At 39.8% G+C, this 25,203-nt stretch overlaps 1 protein-coding gene across 1 annotated transcript in view; it reads right to left on the bottom strand.

Moving 5' to 3' along the window:
- RPGRIP1 (RPGR interacting protein 1) overlaps window positions 1-25,203 on the bottom strand; it is an 83,276-nt gene that overhangs the window by 2,732 nt on the left and 55,341 nt on the right. The window contains 3 exon segments of the mRNA XM_030844177.2: window positions 1,245-1,329; window positions 3,615-3,807; window positions 22,091-22,188. Coding sequence (XP_030700037.2) covers window positions 1,245-1,329; window positions 3,615-3,807; window positions 22,091-22,188 — 376 coding nt within the window.

The following is a 25,203-nucleotide window of genomic DNA, read 5'->3' as shown; positions in this document are numbered from 1 at the left end:
TAGCAAGTGCTTTAGGTAAACTATGTTATTTCAGTATCATCCTCACCGGAGCCTTCAAATTAAATAATACGTCAAACATCACAGAGCTAGTAAGTGGAAGAGTCAGGATTCAGAACCAAGTCTGTGTGATTACAAAGGCAATGTTCTATCTGCTATATCATACAGGCAAAAAGAAAATCAAAGGTAAAATCAATTGAAATCAAATTGAGCAGAAGATCACAAAAAGAAAAGAAAAAGATTACCACTGTAAAGGAATAAAGGAAGAGAGAGTTGTAGGAATGCTGAGAGGAGAAAAAAAGCTAAATTTAACATTAATGCAAAAGAGAAACGACCAAATCTCTTTCCATTTCCAAAAGTTACCAGTAAGCTTATATCTGTTTAAGTCCACCGTGATACTGAAGTCAAATTCACGGTTTATTTCAACTGGCTCCTTTTTCAGTCCTTAGGACTAACTGGAGACAAAGTAAATGCAAATTAAATAAATTTATTGGGCTGTTAGAAAAGTAATGGATTAGAACACCAGTCCCATACTACTTCTTACCCACACACACGAAAAGGAGGTAGGGTTGCCAGATTTTGCCAAAAACAAAAGAAAACCCAGATGTCCACTTAAATTTGATTTTCAAAATTCAGCTAAATGAGAAATTTTTTAGTCTATATATATATATATATATATATATATATATATATATATATCCCATGCATTTCATCTGGAACCTCTAAAAGGAGGGCTTCTCAGATTATATGAATAATGACAATTGGCTTTCCTAAAACTTAGGGCAGACCCAGAATTTACTTCAAAGTATTTCTGTAGAGAAATCATTTTTAAGTCAAAAATAAAATTGCTATTATAAAGGCATAATATTCGGTAAGCTAGCAATGGTATGGTACTATGTTTGAGAGAAATGAATCAAATTATCCTAGAGTGTCAAGGCGTTTTGTCCTTTCCGTAGGGGGCACTAAGTATTCAAGTAAATTGCTGCCTCAAAAAAAAAAAAAAAAAAGTGCTTATCAGGGGCTGGCATGGGTGAGAAATGAACTAATCCTGTGAGATGATATAATTTACCAGGTAGTTAGTCACAAACATAAATTAGACTCAAGTAGATGGGAAATTCATTAGGAGTATATTAATATGAAAGAAGTTATTAAAATATTCTATATCACCACAAAGCCAAACTCAAACTCCTAAATTCCTGTGTGACATCTCCGTCTCCTGTCTTTCAAAGTGGGAAGCAGATGCTTACTGTCCTCGCTCAGGATCTTGTCCAGTCAGCATGGCGAACAGAAACTGCCTTCGGTCTTTTTGCTCCACTGGGTCCAGGTCTATCACTGTATTAAGGGTTAAGTGGGGAAAAAAGCAAAGAATCATATACTGTTGCTATTTGGGCACTAAAACTTTCATAAATGGTATGTGTAAAACATTGATATAAAGCAGACATTGGCAAAATTGGGCCCATGAGCCAGCTACCTGTTTTCATAAAGTTTTGTTGAACACAGCCATCTGTTTACATACTATCTGTGGTGGCTTTCCAACTACAATGATAGAGTTGAAGAGTCATGACAGAGACTGGCCCACAAAGCCTAAAATGTTTACTATGTGGCCCTTTAAGAAAATGCTTCAACCACTGATATAAAGGAAGCCTTACACTCTGTGTTGGAAGCTGTCCTGCCAAATGCCAGGATAAACATGCTCCCACCACTGCCCAACTGGAAGAATTCTAGGAGACTGATTTTTTTTTTTTTTTAAGGCCGCCTAGAGATTTGGATTTTGAAGTAGGTTCAACTCAAGGTCTCAACATCCATTCCCCTCTTCCTCTTCATTTCTACATGGGACTGTTGCAGACAAATAAATTAGCCTATGTTTTCCAGCCTCTATTTTAGCTAGGTTTGGCCACATGATTGAGTTCTGCCCACCGTGGTGTGTGAAACTGGGAGGTAGCCTTCCTTTCTGCAGCTGCTATTAAGGACCGTGAGGCATCTGAAAGGATGGAAGACAGGCACGAGGGGGACAGGAAGGCAAGATGGGAGTTTGGATCCCTGATCCTGATCACGTGGCCTCAACCCTGGACTGCCCACCCTTGAGCTCACTTTACACAAGTGAGGGAAAAACTTCTATCTCCTATGATGTAAAGAAAGAATATACTTTTTTAAAGGGTTGGGGGGGGGTGAGTTGGGGGTGGGGAATAGAGAACAAGAAACAGCTTTTAGAAATTTAAAATAAATACCTAGTCAATGACTGGAAGATAAAATCAAGGAAATCACCCCCTCCAAAAAAAAAAAAAGGAAGAAAAAAACAGAGGTAGAATTATAGGAGGAAAGTGATAAAATTAGAGGATCAGTTTGGAAGATCCAAAATTCTACTAAGAAAATGAGAAAATGTAGGGGGAAAAAGTTATCAAAGAAATGCAATAAAATTTCCCAGAACTAAAAGCCATGAGCTTCCAGATTTAAAGAGCCCACTGAATGGCCAGAACAATTAAAGAAAATATATGCACATTATTCTGAAATTTAAGAACACTAAAAATGAAGAAAAAATGTTAAAGTCCTCTGAGGTAGAGGGTAGTCTTCATACAAGCGTTAGACTCCAGGCCTGGACCCAAAGACCATGGACCAACTGCTTTGACATTCTGAATGAAAAATGTTTTCAACATACATTTTTATACTTGGTCTAATTATCAATCAAATATATGGGCAGAATTTTCATGCATGACTATCTCAAAATATTTACTTCCAGTGTATTCTTTCTTTAAAAGCTACTAGAAAATATGATCCATTAAAATATAATAAATCAGAGGGTGACACATGACCCAGGAGATAAAACATCCAGTATAAAATAGAATTAAATTAAACTCTACAAATGGCAGCAGTGGGATAATAGCTGAACAGTGTGCTAAAGAGGAACAAGAAGATAAAGAGAGATCTTCAGGAAAAAAAAAAAAAAAGATAAATTATTTGACAGGTTTGATTATTTGAAAATTTAAAAGGCTTCTGGAGGATGTAGAAAGAATCCCAACAGGTATAATGAAAATAAAGCAAATGAAAAATTGAGACAAACAAAATATAAACAAGAAAGAGACTATAATCATGGTGTAAAACTTGGCCCTGCAAGACTGTTTACACATCCATAATAATAGAAACAATTACGATTAATTAAAAATTAAGTTTAAATTATGATCCAACTATATGGGAGCACGGGTGTGATACAAGAGAGATGTTTTATTTGCCAAGATAGGAAGTCAACAGATAATGTCTGAATCAGGAAATGAATTAGTGAATCAGGAAATTGCAATAGAATCATTTCTCAGAAACATGGGGTTAAATAACAGAAGAAATAGCAGAAAAAGTGAAAAGTGGTGTGGTGGACTGAGGGGGGTGGTCAGGGAGGGGTGAGAGGGAGTGATCTGCAGAGAAAGAGTGGAGCAAAGGACTATATTTTAATCAAAAATCTTTTTAAGCCTATTTGATATTTTAAAACCATATGCATATATTACTTTGATAAATAAAAGAAAATAAAACAGTAGGGTCCACTCCAACAGAGGTCCAGAGTAGTTTGGACCCCTCAGACTAAATGACTGTCAGCCTCCTCTCCTGGCTGTTCACCAGGGATGCCTCACCCTTGCTAAAGTGGAAGTGGATCTCTTCTCCTGCTCTTGGTTTCCTCAGGGACACTGGAGTCTCCGTCTCCGACAAGGGTAGATCGTAGAACTTGTATTCCACGTACACCTGTTTTACATTCTCATCACACATCACTTCAGCCTCTGGGTGGAATGCCAGGGAGATGATTTCAATGCACATCTTCTCTGAACCCTGACAAGGAAAATATTCATTTCCTATAGGTTAGAGATGCCATCTAATTAACATATTACTCTCTAGGGATCAATCACAGGCATATTCCACCTAACATATTACTCCTTGAGAATCAATTTATAGGTACCTTAAACTGGCACCAAGAGACCACCTGACTGAACTGCCACCACTAACCATGGGTAATCTGTAAAGAGAATCCAGTTCCTCTATCTCCCAGTCCAGTGAATCAATTCTCCAGATCAGCCTTTCTCAGCCATTGCCACATACAGAAAGAATCAAGAAACTTTCTGAACAGATCGTTTTCTTAAACTTTCTCCATGAAAACCAATCCATCTTTTTCCCGCAGTTAGGTCCTAAGAGACCTGTCAACTGAGCAGTTGTTTTAGCCACTAAAGCAAAGAGCTGCCCAGTGCTCCCTGTATCCCAACCAACCCCCCGCCAAGTACATGACACAGAGCAGGCCATTAGACCACCCTGCCCTCTCACGGCAACTCCAGTTCTTTGAGCTCTGCTTCAGAGTTGCTGCTACAGCCGCCATCCCCTCCTTTGACATCCCTGTGTCCACTTTCACATTAGGGATACCAGGAGGAGGGCTGACATCATGATAGTTTCAAGAAATAAACTGAGGTCAACATTAAGTCCCCCACCTTGTACAGTGTAGCAGCAAGTCAGTGTCGTGACACTAGCAAGGAGTCAGTCCAGGGTGGCCCTATAGCCACAGTTCTCCCTTTCATCTGTGAGTGCCCTCAGGGCTGCTTCTCTCCTCCAGGTCGCCAGGCCAATGTCCTCACTTCTCCAAATCTGCCCCCCACCACCCATCTTTTCTTCCCTTAGGAAGCAAGCAGAGCTCCTGTGCCTTCTCCTAGGAAGTTCAGTGGGCAATATTTCTCAACAAATCTGCATCAAAATAATCTGGGTGCTTCCTAAAAATAAAGACACTTGGGCTTCCCTGGTGGTGCAGTGGTTGAGAGTCCGCCTGCCGATGCAGGAGACACGGGTTCGTGCCCCAGTCCGGGAAGATCCCACATGCCGTGGAGCGGCTGGGCCCGTGAGCCATGGCCGCTGAGCCTGCGCGTCCAGAGCCTGTGCTCCGCAACGGGAGAGGCCACAACAGTGAGAGGCCCGTGTACCGCGAAAAAGAAAAACAAACAAACAAAAAACCGCAAAAAAAAAGAGTGGCAGGTTGGATCAAAAACAAAACAAAAAACCAAGAACCTACAATATGCTGCTTAGAAGAAATGCACATCAGGATGAAAGACACACACAGACTGAAAGTGAGAGGATGGAAAAAAGATTGCATGCAAACGGAAACAAGACAGTGGGGGTAGTGATACTCATATCACACAAAACAAACTTTAAAACAAAGTCCAGGACTTCCCTTGTGGCTCAGTGGTTAAGAATCTGCCTGCCAATGCAGGGGACACAGGTTCAAGTCCTGGTCCAGGAAGATCCCATGTGCTACGGAGCAGTTAAGCCTGTGCACCACAACTACTGAGCCTACTCTCTACACCCCGCAAGCCACAACTACCGAGTTCGTGTGCTGCAACTACTGAAGCCCGTGCACCTAGAGCCCATGCTCCGCAACAAGAGAAGCCACCGCAATGAGAAGCCCATGCACTGCAACGAAGAGGAGCCCCCGCTTGCTGCAACTAGAGAAAGCCTGTGTGCACAGCAGCAAAGACCCAATGCAGCCATAAATTAATTAATTAATTAATTTAAAAAACAAAGTCCATAAAGAAAGACATAGAAGGACATTATATAATAATAAAGGTATCAATACAAGAAGAGGATATGACACTTATTAACATTTATGTGCCCAATATAAGGGCACCTAAATATATAAAACAAATACTAACAGACATAAAGGGAGACACGGACAGGAATACAATAATAGTAGGAGACTTTAACACCCCACTGGTATCAAGAGACAGATCATCCTGACAGAAAATCAATAAGGCAACAGAGGTCCTAAGTGACACAATAGACCAGTTGGACTTAATTGATAATGTACAGGACACTACAGCCAAAAAAGTTAGAATACACATTCTTTTCAAGCATGCACGGAACATTTTCTAGGATAGACCACATATTAGGTCACAAAACAAGCCTCAACAAATTTAAGAGGATAAAAATTATTTCAAGCATATTTTCTGACCAAAAGGGTATGAAACTAGAAATCAACCACAGAATGAAAAACGGGAAAAGAATGAACACAAGGAGACTAAACAACATGCTACTAAAAATCCAATGGGTCAAAAATGAAATCAAAGAAGAAATCAGAAAATACCTCAAGACAAACAACAACCTTACACAAGCACAACCTTACAAAAATCTATGGGATGAAGCAAGAGCGGTTCTAAGAGGAAAGTTCATAGTAATACAGGCCTTCCACAATAAACAAGAAAAATCTCAAATAAACAACCTAATGTACCACCTAAATGAATGAGAAAAAGAAGAAGAAACACAACCTAAAGTCAGCAAAAGGAAGGAAATAATAAAGATCAGAGAGGAAATAAAATACAGATAAAAAATAAAATAAAAAAACCCAGAGCTGGTTTCTTGAAAAGATAATCAAAACTGACAAACCTATGGCCAGGCTCACCAAGAAGAAAGGAACCAAATAAACAGAATAAGAAATGAGAGTGGAGACATAACAACTAATAGCACAGAAATACAAAATATTCTAAGAGACTACTATAAACAGTTGTATGCCAACATATTGGGCAACCTAGAAGAAATGGACAAGTTTCTAGAAACATACAGCCTGATAATATATGTATACATACAGCTGATTCATTTTGTTGTACAGCAGAAACTAAAACAACATTATAAAGCAATTATACTCCAATAAAGATATAAAAATAAATAAATAAATAAAAAATAAGAACAAAAAAACACATAAAAATCAAAACTTTTATTTCATGCTGGAGTCATCAATGAAGCAAACCTAGGGGCACAGTAAAGATCCTGGTCATAGCAACCTACTGGTTTGTGGTAGTCACCTCTAAGATGGTCCCCAATGATCCTCACCTCCTACATACCCTCCTACGTTGAGTAAGACTGACCTTGCTACAAACAGGATACTGTGGAAAGGAAGGAGTGTGACTGCTAAAGCTGGGTTGGCAAAGACGTTGTGACTTCTGCCTTGCTTGCTCTTGGAGCCTTCACTCTGACTGAAGCCAGCTGCTGTGTCTTGAGGACACTCAAGTAGCCCATGGAGAGGGAGGCTCAAAAGGTGATGAACTGAGGCCTCCTACCAACAACTAGCACCATGTGAGGGCACCATCTTGGAAGTAGATCCTCCAGCCCCTGTCAAGCCTCTAGATGACTGCAGCTCCAACTGACAGCTTGACTGCAACCTCCCAGGACACCCTGAGCCAGAACCACACAGCAAAGCCACTCCCAGTTTCCCGACATTAAGAAGCTGTGTGAAAATAAATGTTTGCTGTTGTTGTAAAAAGAGAACAAGGGCTTCCCTCGTGGCGCAGTGGTTGAGAGTCCGCCTGCCGATGCAGGGGACACGGGTTCGTGCCCCAGTCCAGGAAGATCCCACATGCCACGGAGCGGCTGGGCCCGTGGGCCATGGCCACTGAGCCTGCGCCTCCGGAGCCTGTGCTCCGCAACGGGAGAGGCCACAGCAGTGAAAGGCCCGCGTACTGCAAAAAAAAAAAAAAAAAAAAGAGAACAAAAACAAACAAAAAAACTGAGTCAAGAACAAACAGATGATTTGAACAGACCAATCACTACAGTGAAATAGAATCTGTAATTAAAAAAAAAAAACTCCCTGCAAACAGAAGTCCAGGACTGGATGGCTTCCCTGCAGAATTCTACCAAACATAAAAAGCAGAACTTACACCTATCCTTCTCAAACTATTCTAAATAATTGAAGAGGAGGGAACACCCCCAAATTCATTCTATGAAGCCACCATCACCCTGATACCCAAACCAGACAAAGACACTACAAAAAAGAAAATCACAGGCTAATATCTTTGATGAATATAGATGCAAAAATCATCAACAAAATATTAGCAAACCAAATCCAACAATACATATAAAGGATCACACACCATGATTAAGTTGGATTCATTCCAGGGTAGCAAGGATGGTTCAACATACTCAAATCAGTCAATGTGATACACTACATTAACCAAAAAAAAAAAAGACAAAAATACATGATTATCGCAACAGATGCAGAGAAAGCATTTGATAAAATTCAATATTCGTTCATGATAAAAACTATCACTAAAGTGGGTATAGGGGGAGCATATCTTAGCATGATAAAGCCAGTTATGACAAATGCACAGCCAACATACTATTCAATGGTGAAAAGCTGAAAGCCTTCCTGCTAAATTCAGGAACAAGACAAGGATGTCTACTCTCCCCACTTCTATTCAACAAAGTATTAGAAGTCCTAGCCACAGCAATCAGGCAAGAAAAAGAGATAAAAAGTATCCAAATTAGAAGGGAAGAGGTAAAACTCTCACTATTTGCAGATGACATAATACTCTATATAGAGAATCCTAAAGTCTCCACCTAAAAACTTTAGAAATAATAAATGAATTCAGTAGGGTAGCAGGATACAAGATTAATATACAGAAATCTGTAGCATTTCTTTACACTAACAATGAGATATCAGAAAGAGAAAGTAAAAAAAAAAATCCCATTTAAGATAGTGTCAAAAAATAAAATATCTAGGAATAAACTTAGCCACTGTGGAAAACAGTATGGAGGTTCCTCAAAAAACTAAAAATAGAACTACCATATGACCCAGGAATTTCACTCCTGGGTATATATCTGAAAAAACCAAAAGCTTTAATTTGAAAAGATATATGCACCCCAATGTTCATCATAGCAGCATTATTTACAGTTGCCAAGATATGGAAGCAATGTAAGTGCTGATCAACAGATGAATGGATAAAAAAGATGTGGTGTATACACACACACACACACACACACACACACACACACACATAATGGAATACTACTCAGCCATAAAAAAGAATGAAAAATTTTCATCTGCAACAACATGGATGGAATTGGAGAGTATTATGCTTAGTGAAATAAGTCAAAGACAAATATTGTATGATAGCACTTATAAGTTAAATATTAAAAAAAAGTGGGGCAGCAATCAAGATGGTGGAGTAGTAGGATGTGAAGCTCACCACCTCCCACAAATATATTAAAAATACATCTACATGTATTAATAATTCTCACAATATGTCTACTGAATGCTGGCAGAAGACCTCAGACTTCTGAAAGGGCAAGAAAATCTCCATGTAACCAGGTAGGACAAAAGAAAAAAGAAAAAAAGGAAGTGAGAAAGGAATCGGGATGGAACCTCCCTCCTAGGAGGGAGCTGTGAAAAAGGAAAGGTTCCCGCACCCTGGGAAATCCCCTCACCAGCGGGGAGATCAGCTGGGACAGAGCTTCAGAGCCTCAGAGGAGAATGCAGCAACCAGTTTTCAGCAGCCAGAATGGAGAGAGACCTGCACAGTCAGTGCCACCGCCCTGCACTCCCCAGCCTGAGATGTGCATCTGCTGGTGCGGATTGGGGCTGGGTGCTGAAGCTCAGGCTTCGGATATCAGACTCAGAGAGAGGACTGGGGTTGGCTGTGTGAAAACAGCCTGAAGGGGCTGGAGTCTGGTGTGACTGCAACTGAGGGTGTTCGTGGAGCAAGCCCAGGCCACCTTAGAGGACAGGTGCCATTGTTTGGGGGGTGCACGAGGGGAGGGGTGGGACCCACCATTGCAGGTTTTTTCCCTGCATGTGCTCTCAGGCGGTAGGACACCACCTACACGAGCTCCAGGAGTGGTCACGAGCAGCTCCTGCACCCATCACATGCTCCGGGGATGCACATAAGCCACCACGGCCACCAAGAATCCTAGGACTGAGCACTGCCACATCTGCACACCCCCTATCAAGGGGATAATGGCCTGCACATGCTGAGGGAAGAGGCAACAGATATCCATATTGAAATAGCCCTTGCACCAAAAATATTAAATCCACACAGCTACACAGGGATGCTTCCACATAAGAATAGCCCTCCAAGACCACAGTAGATAATTGTTTCTCCTAAACTCACAGAGCAAGAGAAATATAAGTAAAATGAAGAAGCAGAGGAACCACCTCCAGTTTAAAGACCAAGAAAATTCCCCTGAAAGAACAAACAATGAAACAGACCTCTTTGATCTAATAGACACTGGTTTCAAAAAGGGGTACTGAAGGAATTAAGAAAGGCTACTGACAGAAATGCAGAGTACTATAAGAAGGAACTAGAAACTATAAAGAGGAACCAAGAAAAATCGGAAAACTCATTGACTGAGATGTAAGCTGAGTTAAAGGCAATAAATAGCAGAATGGATAATGCAGAAGAACGAATAAGTGACTTGGAAGATAGAATAATGGAAATCACTCAATCAGGACAGCAGACAGAAAGCCAAATGAAAAAAATGAAAGCAATATAAAAGACCTATGGGATAATATAAAGCATGCCAACCTACGCATGATAGGAATTCCAGAAGGGGAAGAAAGAGAAAAGCGGATCGAAAATGTATTTGAAGAAATTACGGCTGAAAACTTCCCAAACCTAAACAAGGAAACAGATATCCAGGTACAGGAAGCATGGAGGGTCCCAAACAAGATAAACCTAAACAGACCTACACCAAGACTTTTGTTTTTCCTGCGTTGGGTCTTCGTTGCTGTGCACGGGCCTTTTCTAGCTGCAGTGAGTGGGGGCTACTCTTTGTTGCAGTGCAGAGGCTTCTCATTGTGGTGGCTTCCCTTGTTGCAGAGCACGGGCTCTAGGCACGTGGGCTTCAGTAGTTGTGGCAGGCTTCAGTAGTTGTGGTGTGCAGGCTCAGTAGTTGTGGCTCACAGGCTTAGTTGTTCTGTGGCATGTGGGATCTTCCCAGACCAGGGACCGAATCCATGTCCCCTGCATTGGCAGGCAGATTCTTAACCACTGCACCACCAGGGAAGTCCCATGACATATTATAATAAAAATGGCAAAAGATAAAGAGGATTCTAAAGGCAGCAAGAGAAAAACAAACAGTTAATTACAAGAGAACCCCCATAAGACTATCAGTTGATTTCTCTATAGAATGCTGCAGGCCAGAAGGGAGGGGCAAGATACATTCAAAGTTCTGAAGGGGAAAAATCTGTAACCTAGGATACTCTATCCGGCAAGATTATCATTCAGAATAGGAGAGATAAAGAATTTCTCAGACAAACAGAAACTAAAAGAATACAGCAATACTAAATCTATTCTAAAGGAAATATTGAAAGGTCTTCCCTAAATAGAAAAGAAGAATCTAAAGGAAAGAGAAAATAACAATTGGAAAGTAAATCACTTAAATAAGCCAGTACACAGATATTAAAAAAATGAAAAAATTTCTGTGAAAGTGATGATAACCACAGTGAACAGCAAAAGTATGAACATGAAAATGTAAAAGAGGACATGAAAATCATAAAATATGGGGAGTAAAATGAGAAAATGTAGATTTTTTTTTTTCAGTTCCTAGAATGTGTTTGAGCCTATATGACTACTAGTCTAAGGCAAGTAGAAATAGGATGGGGTTAACGTACCTGAAAAACAGGGTAACCACAGATCAAAAACATACAATAGATCCACAAAAACCAAAAAGAAGAGAACATAAGTATAATAGAAAAGAAAACCATCAAACCACAAAAGGAAAAACAAAAAGAAAGGTACAAAGAAGAAGTATAAAATCAACAGGAAAATAAGGTTTAAATGGCAATAAATACATATCTATCAATAGTTACCTTAGGGACTTCCCTGGTGGCACAGTGGTTAAGAATCTGCCTGCCAATGCAGGGAACATGGGTTTGAGCCCTGGTCCAGGAAGATCCCACATGCTGCAGAGCAACTAAGCCTGTGCGCCACAACTACTGAGCCTACGCTCTAGAGCCTGCAAGCCACTACTGAAGCCTGCATGCCTAGAGCCCATGCTCCACAAGAAGAGAAGTCACCGCAATGAGAAGCCCATGCACCGCAACGAAGAGTAGCCCCACTCGCTGCAACTAGAGAAACCCCGCATGCAGCAATGAAGACCCAACGCAGCCAAAAATAAATGAAAATAAATAAATAAATTTATTTTAAAAAATTACCTTAAATGTCAATGGATTAAAAGCTTCAATCAAAAGACACAGTGGCACACTGGATAAAAGAAAACAAGAGCCTACAATATGCTGCCTACAAGATACCCATTTTAGGGCAAAGGACACACATAGATTGAAAGTAAAGGGATGGAAAAAGATGTCTCATACAAATGGAAATAAAAATAAAGTGGGGTCGCAATACTCAGACAAAATAGACTTCAAAACAAAGGCCATAAAGAAAGATAAAGGACATTGTATAATGATAAAAGGATCAATACAAAAAGAGGACTTTACACTCATCAATATATATGCACATAATATAAGAGAAACCAAATACATAAAACAAATACTAAGAGACATGAAGGGAGAAATTGACAGGAATACAATAATAGTAGGAGACTTTAACACCCCACTCACATCAATGGACAGATCTTCTAGACAGAAAATCAATAAGGCACAGAAATTCTAAATAATACAATAGAATAAACTTAATTGATATTTTCAGGACATTACATACAAAAAACCCCAGAATATATTCTTTTTTTCTTTTTTAAATTATTTATTTTATTTATTTTGGGCTGTGTTGCTGCACGGAGGCTTTCTCCAGTTGCGGCAAGCGGGGGCTACTCTTCTCTACGGTGCGTGGGCTTCTCATTGCAGTGGCCTCTCTTCTTGTGGAGCACGGGCTCTAGGTGCATGGACTTCAGTAGTTGTGGCTCGCAGGCTCCAGAGCACAAGCTCAGTAGCTGTGGCACACAGGCTCAGTTGCTCCATGGCATGTGGGATCTTCCCAGGCCAGGGCTCGAACCCGTGTCCCCTGCATTGGCAGGGAGATTCCTAACCACTGTGCCACCAGGGAAGCCCCAGAATACTCATTCCTTTCAAGTACACATGGAACATGCCCTAGGTTTGACCACATACTAGGGTACAAAAAAAGCCTCAATAAATCTGAGAGTTTAGAAATTATCTCAAGCATCTCTTCAGACCACGATGGCGTGAAACTAGAAATCAACCACAGAAAAAGAAATGAGAAAAAAATGATCACAGGGAGATTAAGCAACATAATACTAAAATAACCAATGGGTCAATGATGAAACCAAAGAGGAAATTAAAAAATACCTTGAGACAAATGACAATGAAAACACAACCATACAAAATTTATGGGATACAGCAAAAGCAGTTCTTAGAGGGAAGTTCATAGTGATACAGGCCTTCCTCAAAAAATAAGAAAAATCTCAAATAACCAACCTAACCTACCAGCTAAAAGAATTAGAAAAAAGAAGAACAAATAAAACCTAAAGTCAGCAGAAGAATGGAAGTAATAAAGATTGGAGAGGAAATAAATAAAACAGAGATTAAAAAACAGAAAAAAATCAATAAAACCAAGAGGTGGTTCTTTGAAAGGGTAAACAAGATTGACAAACCTCTGGCCAGGCTCATCAAGAAGAAAAGAGAGAGAACCCAAATAAACAAAATAAGAAATAAAAAAGGAGACGTAACAACTGATACTGCAGAAATACAAAAAATCATAAGGGAATACTATGAACAATTATATGCCAACAAATTTAACAACCTAGAAGAAATGGATAAGTTTTTAGAAATATACAGCCCACCAAAACTGAATCAAGAAGAAACAGATAATTTGAACAGACTGATCATTAGAAGTGAAATAGATTCTGTAATTTAAAAACTCCCTGCAAACAAAAGTCTAGGACCAGATGGTTCACAGGCGAATTCTACCAAACATGCAAAGAAGAATTTATACTGATCCTTCTCAAACTCTTCCAAAAAATTGAAGAGGAGGGAAAGAATCCCAAAGACATTCTATGAAGCCACCATCACCCTGATACCAAAACTAGACAAAGACACCACCAAAAAAGAAAATAACAGGCCAATATCTTTGATAAATATAGATGCAAAAATTCTCAACAAAATATTAGCAAACCAAATCCAATAACTCATAAAAGATCATACACCATGACCAAGTGGGATTCATCCCAAGTTCACAAGGATGGTTCAACATACGCAAATCAATCAGTTTGACATACTACATTAAAAGAAGAAAAGAAAAAACCAAATGATCAATAGATACAGAACAAGCATTTGACAAAATTCAACATTCATTCATGATAAAAACTCTTACCAAAGTGGGTATACAGGGAACATATCTCAACGTAATAAAAGCTATTTATGACAAACACACAGCCAATATAATACTCAATGGTGAAAAGCTGAAAGCCTTTCTACTAAAATATGGAAAAAGACAAGGATACCCACTCTCACCTCTTATATTCACCATAGTATTGGATGTCCTAGCTACAGCAATCAGACAAGAAAAAGAAATAAAACTTATCCAAATTGGAAGGAAAGAGGTAAAATTGTCATTATATGCAGATGACATAATACTATATATAGAAAACCCTAAACACTCCACACAAAAACTACTAGAACTGAAAAACAAATTCAGCAGGATAGCACAATACAAGATTAACATTTGGAAACCAGTTGCATTTCCTTACACTAACAATGAAATATCAGAAAGAGAATGTAAAAAAGCAATACCTTTTAAAATAGCACCTGCAAAAATAAAATACTTAGGAATAAACCTTACTGAGGAGGTGAAAGACTTATACACTGAGAACTATAAAACATTAATAAAGGAAATTGAAGATGATTCAAAGAAATGGAAAGATATCACATGCTTTTGGATTAAAATAATTAATATTGTTAAAATAGCCATACTATCCAAAGCAATCTACAGATTTAATGCATTCCCTATCAAATTACCCATGACATTTTTCACAGAGCTAGAATTATCCTAAAATTTATATGGAAACATAAAAGACTCAGGTTTGCCAAAGCAATCCTGAAGAAAAAGAACAAAGCAGAAGGCATAAACCTCCCAGACTTCAGACAATACTACAAAGCTACAGTAATCAAAACAGCATGGTACTGGCACAAAAACAGGCATATGGATCAGTGGAACAGAATAGAGAGCCCAGAAATAAACTCACACACCTACAGTCAATTAATCTTCAACAAAGGCAGCAAGAATATACAACAGGAAAAAGTCTCTTCAGCAAGTGGTGTTGGGAAAGTTGGATAGCTGCATGTAAATCAATGAAGTTAGAACACATCCTCTCGCCATGCACAAAAATAAACTCAAAATGGCTGAAAGAGTTAAAATAATACATGACATCATAAAACTCCTAGAAGAGATCATGGGCAAAACATTTCTGACATAAATCGTACCAATGTTTTCTTAGGTCAGTCTCCCAAGGCAATAGAAATAAAAACAAAAATAAACAAATGGGGCCTAATCAAACTTACAAGCCTGTGCCCAGCAAAAGAAACCATAAACAAAGCAAAAACACAATCTACAGAATGGGAGAAAATATCTGCAAACAATATGACCAACAAGGGCTTAATTTCCAAAATATACAAACAGCTCATACAACTCAACAACAACAACAACAAAAACAACCCAATCGAAAAATGGGCAGAAGACCTAAATAGACATTTCTCCAAAGAAGAAATACAAATGGCCAATAGGCACCTGAAAAGATGGTCAACACCTCTAATTATTAGAGAAATGCAAATCAAAATTACAATGAGATACTACCTCACACGGGTCAGAATGGCCATCATTAAAAAGTCTAAAAATAACAAATGCTGGAGAGGATGTGGAGAAAAGGGAACCCTTCTACACTGTTGGTGGGAATGTAAGTTCGAACAGCTACTATGGAAAACAGTATGGAGGTTCCTCAGAAAACTAAAAATAGAATTACCATATGATCCAACAGTCCTATTCCTGGGCATATATCTAGACAAAACTCTAATTCAAAAATATACATGCACCCTTATGTTCATAGCAGCACTATTCACAATAGCCAAGACATGGAAGCAACCTAAACGTCCATCAACAGATGAATGGATAAAGAAGATGTGGTACATATATACAATGGAATACTACTCAGTCATTAAAAAGAATGAAATAATGCCATTTGCAGCAACATAGATGCAGCTAGAGATTATCATACTAAGTGAAGTAAGTCAGAAAGAGAAAGACAAATACCATATGATATCATTTATATGTAGAATCTAAAATATGCCACAAATGAACCTATCTATGAAACAGAAACAGATTCACAGATATAGAGAACAGACTTGTGGTTGCCAAGGGGGAGAGGGTTGTGGGAGGCCTGGAGTGGGAGGTTGGGGTTAGCAGATGTAAGCTATTATATATAGAATGGATAAACAACAAAGTCCTACTGTATAGCACAGAGAACTATCTTCAGTATCCTATGATAAACCACAATGGAAAAGAATATAAAAAAAGAATGTATATATATGTATGTATAACTGAGTCACTGTGCTGTACAGCAGAAATTAACACAACACTGTAAATCAACTATACTTCAAGTAAAGAAAAAATTTTTTAAAGGTAAACTAGTGAATATACGAAAAAGGAAGAGACCCACAGACATAGAGAACAAACTAGTGGTTACCAGTGCAGAGAGGGAAGCAGGGAGGGGCAAGATAGGGGTAGGGGATAAAGAGGTGCAAACTACTACTAAAATAAATAAGCTACAAGGATATATTGTACAACCCAGGGAATACAGCTAATATTTTATAATAGCTATAAATGGAGTATACCTTTTAAAAATTGTGAATCGCTGCTGTACACCCGAAACTTACATAATATTGCACAACTATACCTCAATTTTTTAAAAAAGAAAAACTTTTTTCAAAAAGAAAAATGAATGTTTCAGAAGAATACAGACCAAAAATGTTTTGAAAAATGGGGGAAACTGGGTGAAGAGTATATGGTACCTCTCCGTACATTTTTTGCAACTGTTTACAAATCTGTAATTATTTCAAAATAAAAAGCTTTTTAAAAGAATAATATGTACAGTTCATATACAGTTTAATGTCATTTATTTAAAGCAAAAAAGACTAATACAGAACAATATGAAAAAGTTTTTTTTATGATCTGAAAAGATGTACCTCAAAATTCAAAACAATGGTTTTTTTGGGGTGGTGGGGTGGGAGAGAGGCAGCAGGGATTATAGGTAATGGTCAATAGAGATTTAGCTCTATCTGTAATATTCTAGTTTGTAAAAGAAAAATGTATTCTTACCTTACTTGCAACTAATCCTGGGACAAATGATCAGAAATCCATATCAGGTTTACTCTGATAACAAAGGTGAATTAGGAGGATGAATAAAATTAAAATTTGAGCAAGGTACACATGGAGGCTTTATTCATTCCTATTAGATTGAACTATATGAAACTGAAAATAGTCCATCATTTTTCATCTATAAAAGTGATAATTTCACATGGCTTGTTATGGACTGAATATTTGTGTACCCCTCAAATTTTGTATGTTGAAACCCTAATCCCAATGTGATGGTATTTGGAGGTGGGGCCTTTGGGAGGTAATCAGGTCATGAGGGTGGAGCCCTTGTGAATGGGATTAGTGCCCTTATAAGAGGCCAGAGAGCTGGCTTGCTCTCTTTCTGGCACATGAGGACACAATGAGAAATTGGCAGTCTGCAACCTAGAAGGAGGCCCTCACCAGAATCGGACCAAAAGAAGTAAATTTCTGTTGTTTATAAGCCACCCAGTCTGTGGTACTTCATTATAGAAGCCTGAATTGACTAAGATATGGTTCAATCTAATATTTTTCTTTGCTCCAGAATCCTTTACATGAGCTGGTTCCATTATATAATCTTATTGGGACTGAACAGCAAATATATATATATATATATATATATATATATATATACACACACACACACACACACATATTTATTTATTTATTTATTTATTCATTTATATTTATATATACACACATATATATAATTAGTAATATTAACCATACTAACAACTGAAATATATATTAACTCACTGCTAGCAGAGCCCCTAACAGCAGTTAGTTACGCAGCATTAGTGCCAGACAGACAGCTCCCTTTGGCTTATTCAGGTGTGCTAGATAATTTGGGGGTGGGGGGAGGGCAGATTTCCTAAAACTAATTAGCATACATAAGGGGTCAAGACATTTTCAACCCCTGAAATTAAGAGTATAAGAAAAAAGAATAAACTTTGAGGTCCTTGATATACACTACGGCTAAAAGACAGTAACCTGAGGCCACAGAGCAATGGAAATGATTGCTCCCTTCTCATTAGGAGCTGTTAAGAGGGGGGAGGGAAAAGTTATATGGTCCACTCAGAGTGGGAGATTGATTCCTGAGACCAGGAATGGAACTTCATCTGGAGGAAACCATATGGTTTGGGTTAAGATCATTTTCTGGGGATTCTTAGAAGATAAGTACACAAGGCCTTTAGGAACCTTGTGCTAATTAACAGAGCCTCCTGCGGAACAGTTCTATACATATCCCATCATACAGGAACTGTTCTAATTCTGGACTAAAAGACAGGGAGTTAAAGACCCAAATGTACTATGATTGTTTTGCTCTTTTAGCAGTACAAGAGAAAGACATTTCGTAAAGGTCTTCCTTAAGTCATACTGTTCAACCTATTCAATTGACCTGGCAGGTAGAAGGGAAATGACACCCCTCTGCCTCAATCCTCTCCCCTTAGGGCCTAGTCCTTCCTTGTAGGGGCCACTACTAGATCATAGAAGCTTGCATTTAAGAACTAGCGTATTTCATGGGCTTCCCTGGTGGCACAGTGGTTAAGAATCCATCTGCCAATGCAGGAGACAGGGGTTCAAGCCCTGGTCGGGAAGATCCCACATGCCGCGGAGCAACTAAGCCCGTGCTCCACAACTACTGAGCCTGTGCTCTAGAGCCCGCGAGCCACAACTACTGAGTCTGTGTGCCGCAACTACTGAAGCCCGAGCGCCCTGGAGCCCATGCTCCGCAACAAGAGAAGCCACTGCAATGAGAAGCCCGCGCACCACAACGAAGGGTAGCCCCCACTCGCCACTAGAGAAAGCCTGTGCACAGCAACGAAGACCCAACGCAGCCAAAAATAAATTAAAAAAAAAAAAGAACTAGCGTATTTCAGAGAAGACAGACTGCTGCCACCATCAACATCATCATCACTATAATCTGGTGCTTAATTTGTCTCAAGTCCTGTATTAAACCTTTATCACACATTATCTTATTTAAATCTTGCCACATGGCTATAAGGTGGGCATACTTAATATTACCACTTTACAACCCTATTGTTCACAGCACCACTATTTACAATAGCCAAGACATGGAAGCGACCTAAATGTCCATCGACAGATGAATAGATAAAGATGTGGTATATATGCACAATGGAGTATTAGCCATAAAAAGAATGAAATAATGCCATTTGCAGCAATATGGATGAATCTAGAGATTATCATACTAAGTGAGATCAGACAGACATACAAATATCATATGGTATCACATATATGGAATCTAAAATATGATACAAATGAGCTTATTTACAAAACAGAAATAGACTCACAGACATAGAAAACAAACCTAGGGTTACCAAAGGGGAAAGGGGGGGAGGGATAAATTAAGGAGTATGGGATTAGCAGATACAAACTACTATATATAAAATAGATAAACAATAAGGACCTACTGCATAGCACAGGGAACGATATTCAATACCTTGTAATAACCTCTAATAGAAAAGAACCTGAAAAAAGAATATATATAACTGAATCACTTTGCTGTACACCTGAAGCACTGTAAATAAACTATACTTCAAGAAAAAAAAATATCACCACTTTACAGATGAGGAAACAGAGTCTAACAGAGGTTCAATAACTTCCCCAAAGCGGCATAGATATTAATAGCAGAGACTGGATCTAAACCACTTCTGTCTAAAACACATTTCCATGCTCCTAAACACTACACTCTCTTGCCTCCTCCTTTACCCTGGCTGACTCCAGGCACAAAAGGGACAGAGCTCACGTACTGCCTCTGGACCTTCAACTCCTTCCATCTTTCGTGCCCAGCTATTTTTTTTTTTTTTTTTTTTTTTTGTGGTATGTGGGCCTCTCACTGTTGTGGCCTCTCCCGTGCGGAGCGCAGGCTCCGGACACGCAGGCTCTGCGGCCATGGCTCACGGGCCCAGCCGCTCCGCGGCATGTGGGATCTTCCCAGACCGGGGCACGAACCCGTGTCCCCTCCATCGGCAGGCGAACTCTCAACCACTGCGCCACCAGGGAAGCCCGTGCCCAGCTATTTTGAAATACAAAAAGGATTGAGTATGAGGCAGAAAAGACAGGGCTGGGCCCAAGGACAGCCTATACACCTCCTTGTTTTGCACTTAATGAGACCATGACACATGGAGAAATGGCATCTAAAACAGAAACTTTGTAGCATCTGAACAAGAAACACTGACCATGAAAACCATGGCGCATGCCCAATAAAAATGCAGATTGCCAATGACCCTGTATGACCTTCCCGTGTGGTTGACTAGTAAGGGAAAATTTAAGGGAAAACAGTTCTTAGAGCACATGTACAGTGGCTCCAGGAGACAAAGGCGTTAAGACGGGAGCTGATGCAACCTGGTGCAATCTAGGCCACACCTCAACCGTCCTCTCAATGAATATTCCACCCCTAATCAAAAAGACCCCGCCCATTCAAAGGGCTAAGAAAATAAGATAAAAAGGGGATCAAAAAACCTTGTGGTATGCTCCGCACTTGTGAGGATGCCTGCGCTCTTCTTTGAGTGTGTAACGTTACTTCAGCCTCAATAAACTGCTTTTTTTTTAAAAAAAAATTTTTATTTATTTATTTTGGCCGTGGCACACAGCTTGCGCCATCTTAGTTCCCTGACCAGAGATTGAATCCGGCCACGGCAGTGAAAGCGCCAAGTCCTACCACCGGACTGCCAGGAAATTCCCCTGCTTCTTTGTTCTCTTTGCTCCTCAGCCTGCGTGTTTTTTTCTCCTTTGTATTCTGTGTTCCTTGCCCAAATTCTTTTGGACAAGTTGAACAAGAGTCTGGACTTTTGATAAAGCTTTTCTGCTATCAAGTATATGTGTGTCTGTGTTGTAAGTTTAATTTGATAACAACACTAATTTTTACTAAGTGGGATCAGTTTTCATATTTAGTTTATCCAGCAACATTTTTAGGTACACAAAAGTTTTCTAACAGAAGATCTTATTTAAGAGCCTTTAATTTAGGGTAATATTTTTAACGTCATCTGTCTGACTTGTAGTTCCAAAATTTGCTGACCAGCTGACTGCTTTTTGGGTTGATCTGAGATGTGCACGGTTTAGAAACCTTAACTCAAGTTCCAGTTCTTTCAGTAACTACTGCTACAATGCTGGACATATCACTTGGTTTTCTTCACCTTTATGATCTCTAAGGTGTTACTGTCTAGTTCTAATTCTATGGCTCTGATCTGTCTTACAAACATTTCTCAAGATATTAATTACAAAATGTCTAAAAAAGATATAACAGATAAAAGTTCAGAAAATAAACCCTATGCTTTTCTTTACTGTTTCTAATTAAGCTCATAATCCTCAGTTAGATTTTAATCTTTCATTCAGCCACTCATTCAACAAATATTTATTGAGTGCCTACAAATGTACCAGGGAGCATTCTAGCAGCTTGAAAGTGATCGTTTTCTACCTCATTTAAAACCCCACAGTATTCCAATACAATGACTGTGAATATATCTGTGGATATTTATTCATAGATTTGTGTGTGTGTGTGTGTGTGTGTGTGTGTGTGTGTATCCTCATTTAGTTCCAAAACAGATCTGAGGTCGAAATGTTTAATAAATAATTGTAATTAAAGGTTGAGTAAAAACCTTCAGAAACTGAATGATCTCTTTGAGCCCTCCCACAGAATCCTTCCAGCCTCCACCTCCCAAAGTAAACCTGCTCTCTTTAGGTAGATTTAAAGAAAGGGGCATCACTTAGGCTGGGGTGAATCACCATATACAATGAAGGAGGCAGGCAAGGGATCCAAATGGGAGAGAGAAGAGTTGAAGTCAGTCCTTATTTATACCAAATCAAGAAAATGATCCTTTCATCTGCCTGTAGTGACTTCCATTCACTTGCAACACAAATCTAAATAACTTGAATTTCCTATCTGGTTCATTAAATAAAACTGGATTTGAACGTCACACACATGGCCATTAAGCACACTGTCATTACTTACAATTTTGGCTGACGCACAATGATTACCCCAGTATACTTACTGCCTTAGGACATTTCTGAGATACAGGTGTTACTATCTCATCACTATCTGTAGTTTGTGCTTCACTGACTTCAGAAGCTTGTTCACAGGATTCTTTATCTGCCAGAGAAGAGACTAGAGTTACAGAACTGTTTTGGAGTACCCTGTCTAGCCCAGAAAAGACCCAGTACCTACATCTTCAATCTTCTGTTTAGTTACTAGTTCTGAGTACCTAGATTTTGGCTGTAATCACTAGAAACAAACCTTCTTTTTTAAAGTTTCACTTATTCAGAAGCTTGCCAAACACACAGGGTTCACTTCTGAAAAAAGAAAGGGAAGGAAAGAAGGTAGGGAGGTAGAAAGAAAGTTTTGTCCTTTTAGGGGATGGAGAAAATTACCAAGCCAAGGAAAAACAGTGCAATCAGGGTGTAGCAAACTGTATTTTACAAAGACAGCGTCAAACAATATCTCTCATCCCACATGCTCTCTTTTGTACAATGTGATCTTGATACTCCTAATACTTTTTTTTTTTTTTTTTTTGCAGTACGCAGGCCTCTCACTGTTGTGGCCTCTCCCGTTGCGGAGCACAGGCTCCGGACGCGCAGGCCCAGCGGCCATGGCCCACGGGCCCAGCCGCTCCGAGGCATGTAGGATCCTCCCGGACCAGGGCATGAACCCGTGTCCCCTACATCGGCAGGCGGACTCTCAACCACTGCACCACCAGGGAAGCCCCCTAATACTTTTTTTAAGATAGGTATTTTTATGTTTATATATATATTTATTTTTAGATTTTTATTTTATATTATAGTTGATTTACAATGTTGTGTTAGTTTCAGGTGCACAGCAAAGTGATTTATGTATACATATACATAAAAAGGATCTTTTTCAGATCCTTTTCCCATATAGGTTATTATAGAGTATTGAGTAGAGTTCCCTGTGCTCTACAGTAGGTCTTTATTGATTACCTATTTTATATGTAGTAGTGTGTATATGTTAATCCCAAACTCCTAATTTATCCACCCTGCACCTTTCCCCTTTGGTAACCATAAATTTGTTTTCTAAGTCTGTGAGTTTGTTTCTGTTTTGTAAGTTCATTTGTATACTTTTTTAGTATATCGCTTATATAAGAGATATAATATGATATTTGTCTTTGTCTGCCTTACTTCACTTAGTATGATAATCTCTAGGTCCACCCATGTTGTTGCAAATGGCATTATTTCATCCTTTTTTATGGCTGAGTGATATTCCATTGTATACATATACCACTACTGAGCCCGTGTGCCACAACTCCTGAAGCCTGCGTGCCTAGAGCCTGTGCTCCACAGCAAGAGAAGCCACCACAATAAGAAGCCCACGCACTGCAACAAAGAGTAGCCCCCGCTTACCACAACTAGAGAAAGCCCGTGTGCAGCAATGAAGACTCAACACAGCCAAAAATAAATAAATAAATTAATTTTTAAAAAAGAAAGAAAATACATCTAAATATGAAACAATTTTCACAGAAAACCAACAGGAAACTGCCAGAAGATCTCTTATACAACTAAAGCTTCAAGAAAGATCTCCATGTAACCAGGTAGGATAGGGGGGAAAAAAAAAGAAAGGCGTCAGGATGGGACTGGTGCCCCTGGGAGTGATCTGTGATGGAGGGAATGTCCACACGGGCTGGCCCTGGCCCTGGGGAGGCTTCTTGCCTGCTGAGAGGTCTACTGGGACAGACAGAGGGCTGGAGGGGCTTAGACTCTGTTTGCAAGGACTGTGCTTATGCTGGCTTGCTAGCAATTCAGGGTGGAGAAAGACCAGGGCTGATGGCTGCTGCCTTGTCACACTTCCCTGACCAAATCGTGTGCTGGGAGGGCTGCTAGTACATGCAGCAGCTGGGTGCTGAATCTCAGATGGATGGACCCTGGGAGAGGACTTGTTCTAGCTGTGCGGAGACAGCCCAGAGGGCCTTGGGTGTGGTCCAGGCAGAACCTTGGAGGTGATTATCAGCACACTGATGGGGGGGGGGTCTGGCCATAGTGGACTTTGTTGGCATGCACACTGGGTGGTGCCACAGAAACGAATGTCTCAGGTGGAGAGCCCCTGGGGAGGAGTAGGCAGCAGTTGTTTCTTGGCAGTAGTGCTCCAGCTTCATTCACCCCACACAGAAGCTTAGAGCCGGCTCTGGGGCAGATAGGCCCTGGGAGAGGCCTGCTACAGAGGCAGCCCAGGTTGCAGGTGGCAGCACAACCACCTTGATTCCTGCAGCCACAGTGCCTTGGCCCCCAGCACCAGCCCACTCCACACCATAGCCTAGCACTAAGTCTGGTACAAATGCAACAGAGAAAGGGTTGTGACCTTGGGTTGATTCTGGTCAGAATCATGGATGCCTGCACCAGTGGGACATAGGTTTGCTGTGACCGCATGGGCTTTACATGCTTCGGTGGTCACCTCCTTTGGGGCAGGGCACACACTCAAGGGCAACGGACCTTATCGAATACGACCCTCAAGGCTTCTACTCCAACAATTGAGGAGTGGACCCTACCCCTGACAGGGCTGTTACAGCCATAGAAAAAAGAGGATGCCCCACCCCAAATCCAGGGGAGGCTCTGGACACCACAACACAAATCCCACCCCCTATTAAAAGGATAACGGCCAACACACTCTGAGGAAAGGTGTGGCTAGCATCCATGCAAAAACCAGTCCTCACAACAAAAATACTGGACTCACACAGTCTACACACAGATGCTCCCACATAAAAGTACCCCTTCAAGACCACAGTAGATAACTGTTTCTCCTAAATTCATAGAAACAGAGAAAGTTAGGTAAAATGAAAAAGAAGAGGAACTACTCCCAATTAAAAGAACAAGAAAAATCCCATGAAAGAACAAATAATGAAACAGACCTCACCAGTCTACTAGACCCTGAGTTCAAAAAGGAGGTAATAATCATGCTAAAGGAATTAGGAAAGATTATTAATAGAAATGCAGATCACTGTAACAAGGAACTAGAAACTATAAAGAGGAACCAATCAAAATAAGACAACTCAATTGCCAACATAAAAAACAATATAAAAGCAATGAATAGCAGACTAAATAATGCAGAAGAAGGAATAAGTGATCTAGAAGATAGAATAATGGGAATCATCCAATCAGA

Source organism: Globicephala melas, chromosome 2 (assembly GCF_963455315.2).
Source record: "Globicephala melas chromosome 2, mGloMel1.2, whole genome shotgun sequence".
In the NCBI taxonomy this organism is placed as follows: Eukaryota; Metazoa; Chordata; class Mammalia; order Artiodactyla; family Delphinidae; genus Globicephala; species Globicephala melas.
Note: the sequence above shows the minus strand (reverse complement) of the source record. Positions and strands in the feature narration are given on the sequence as shown.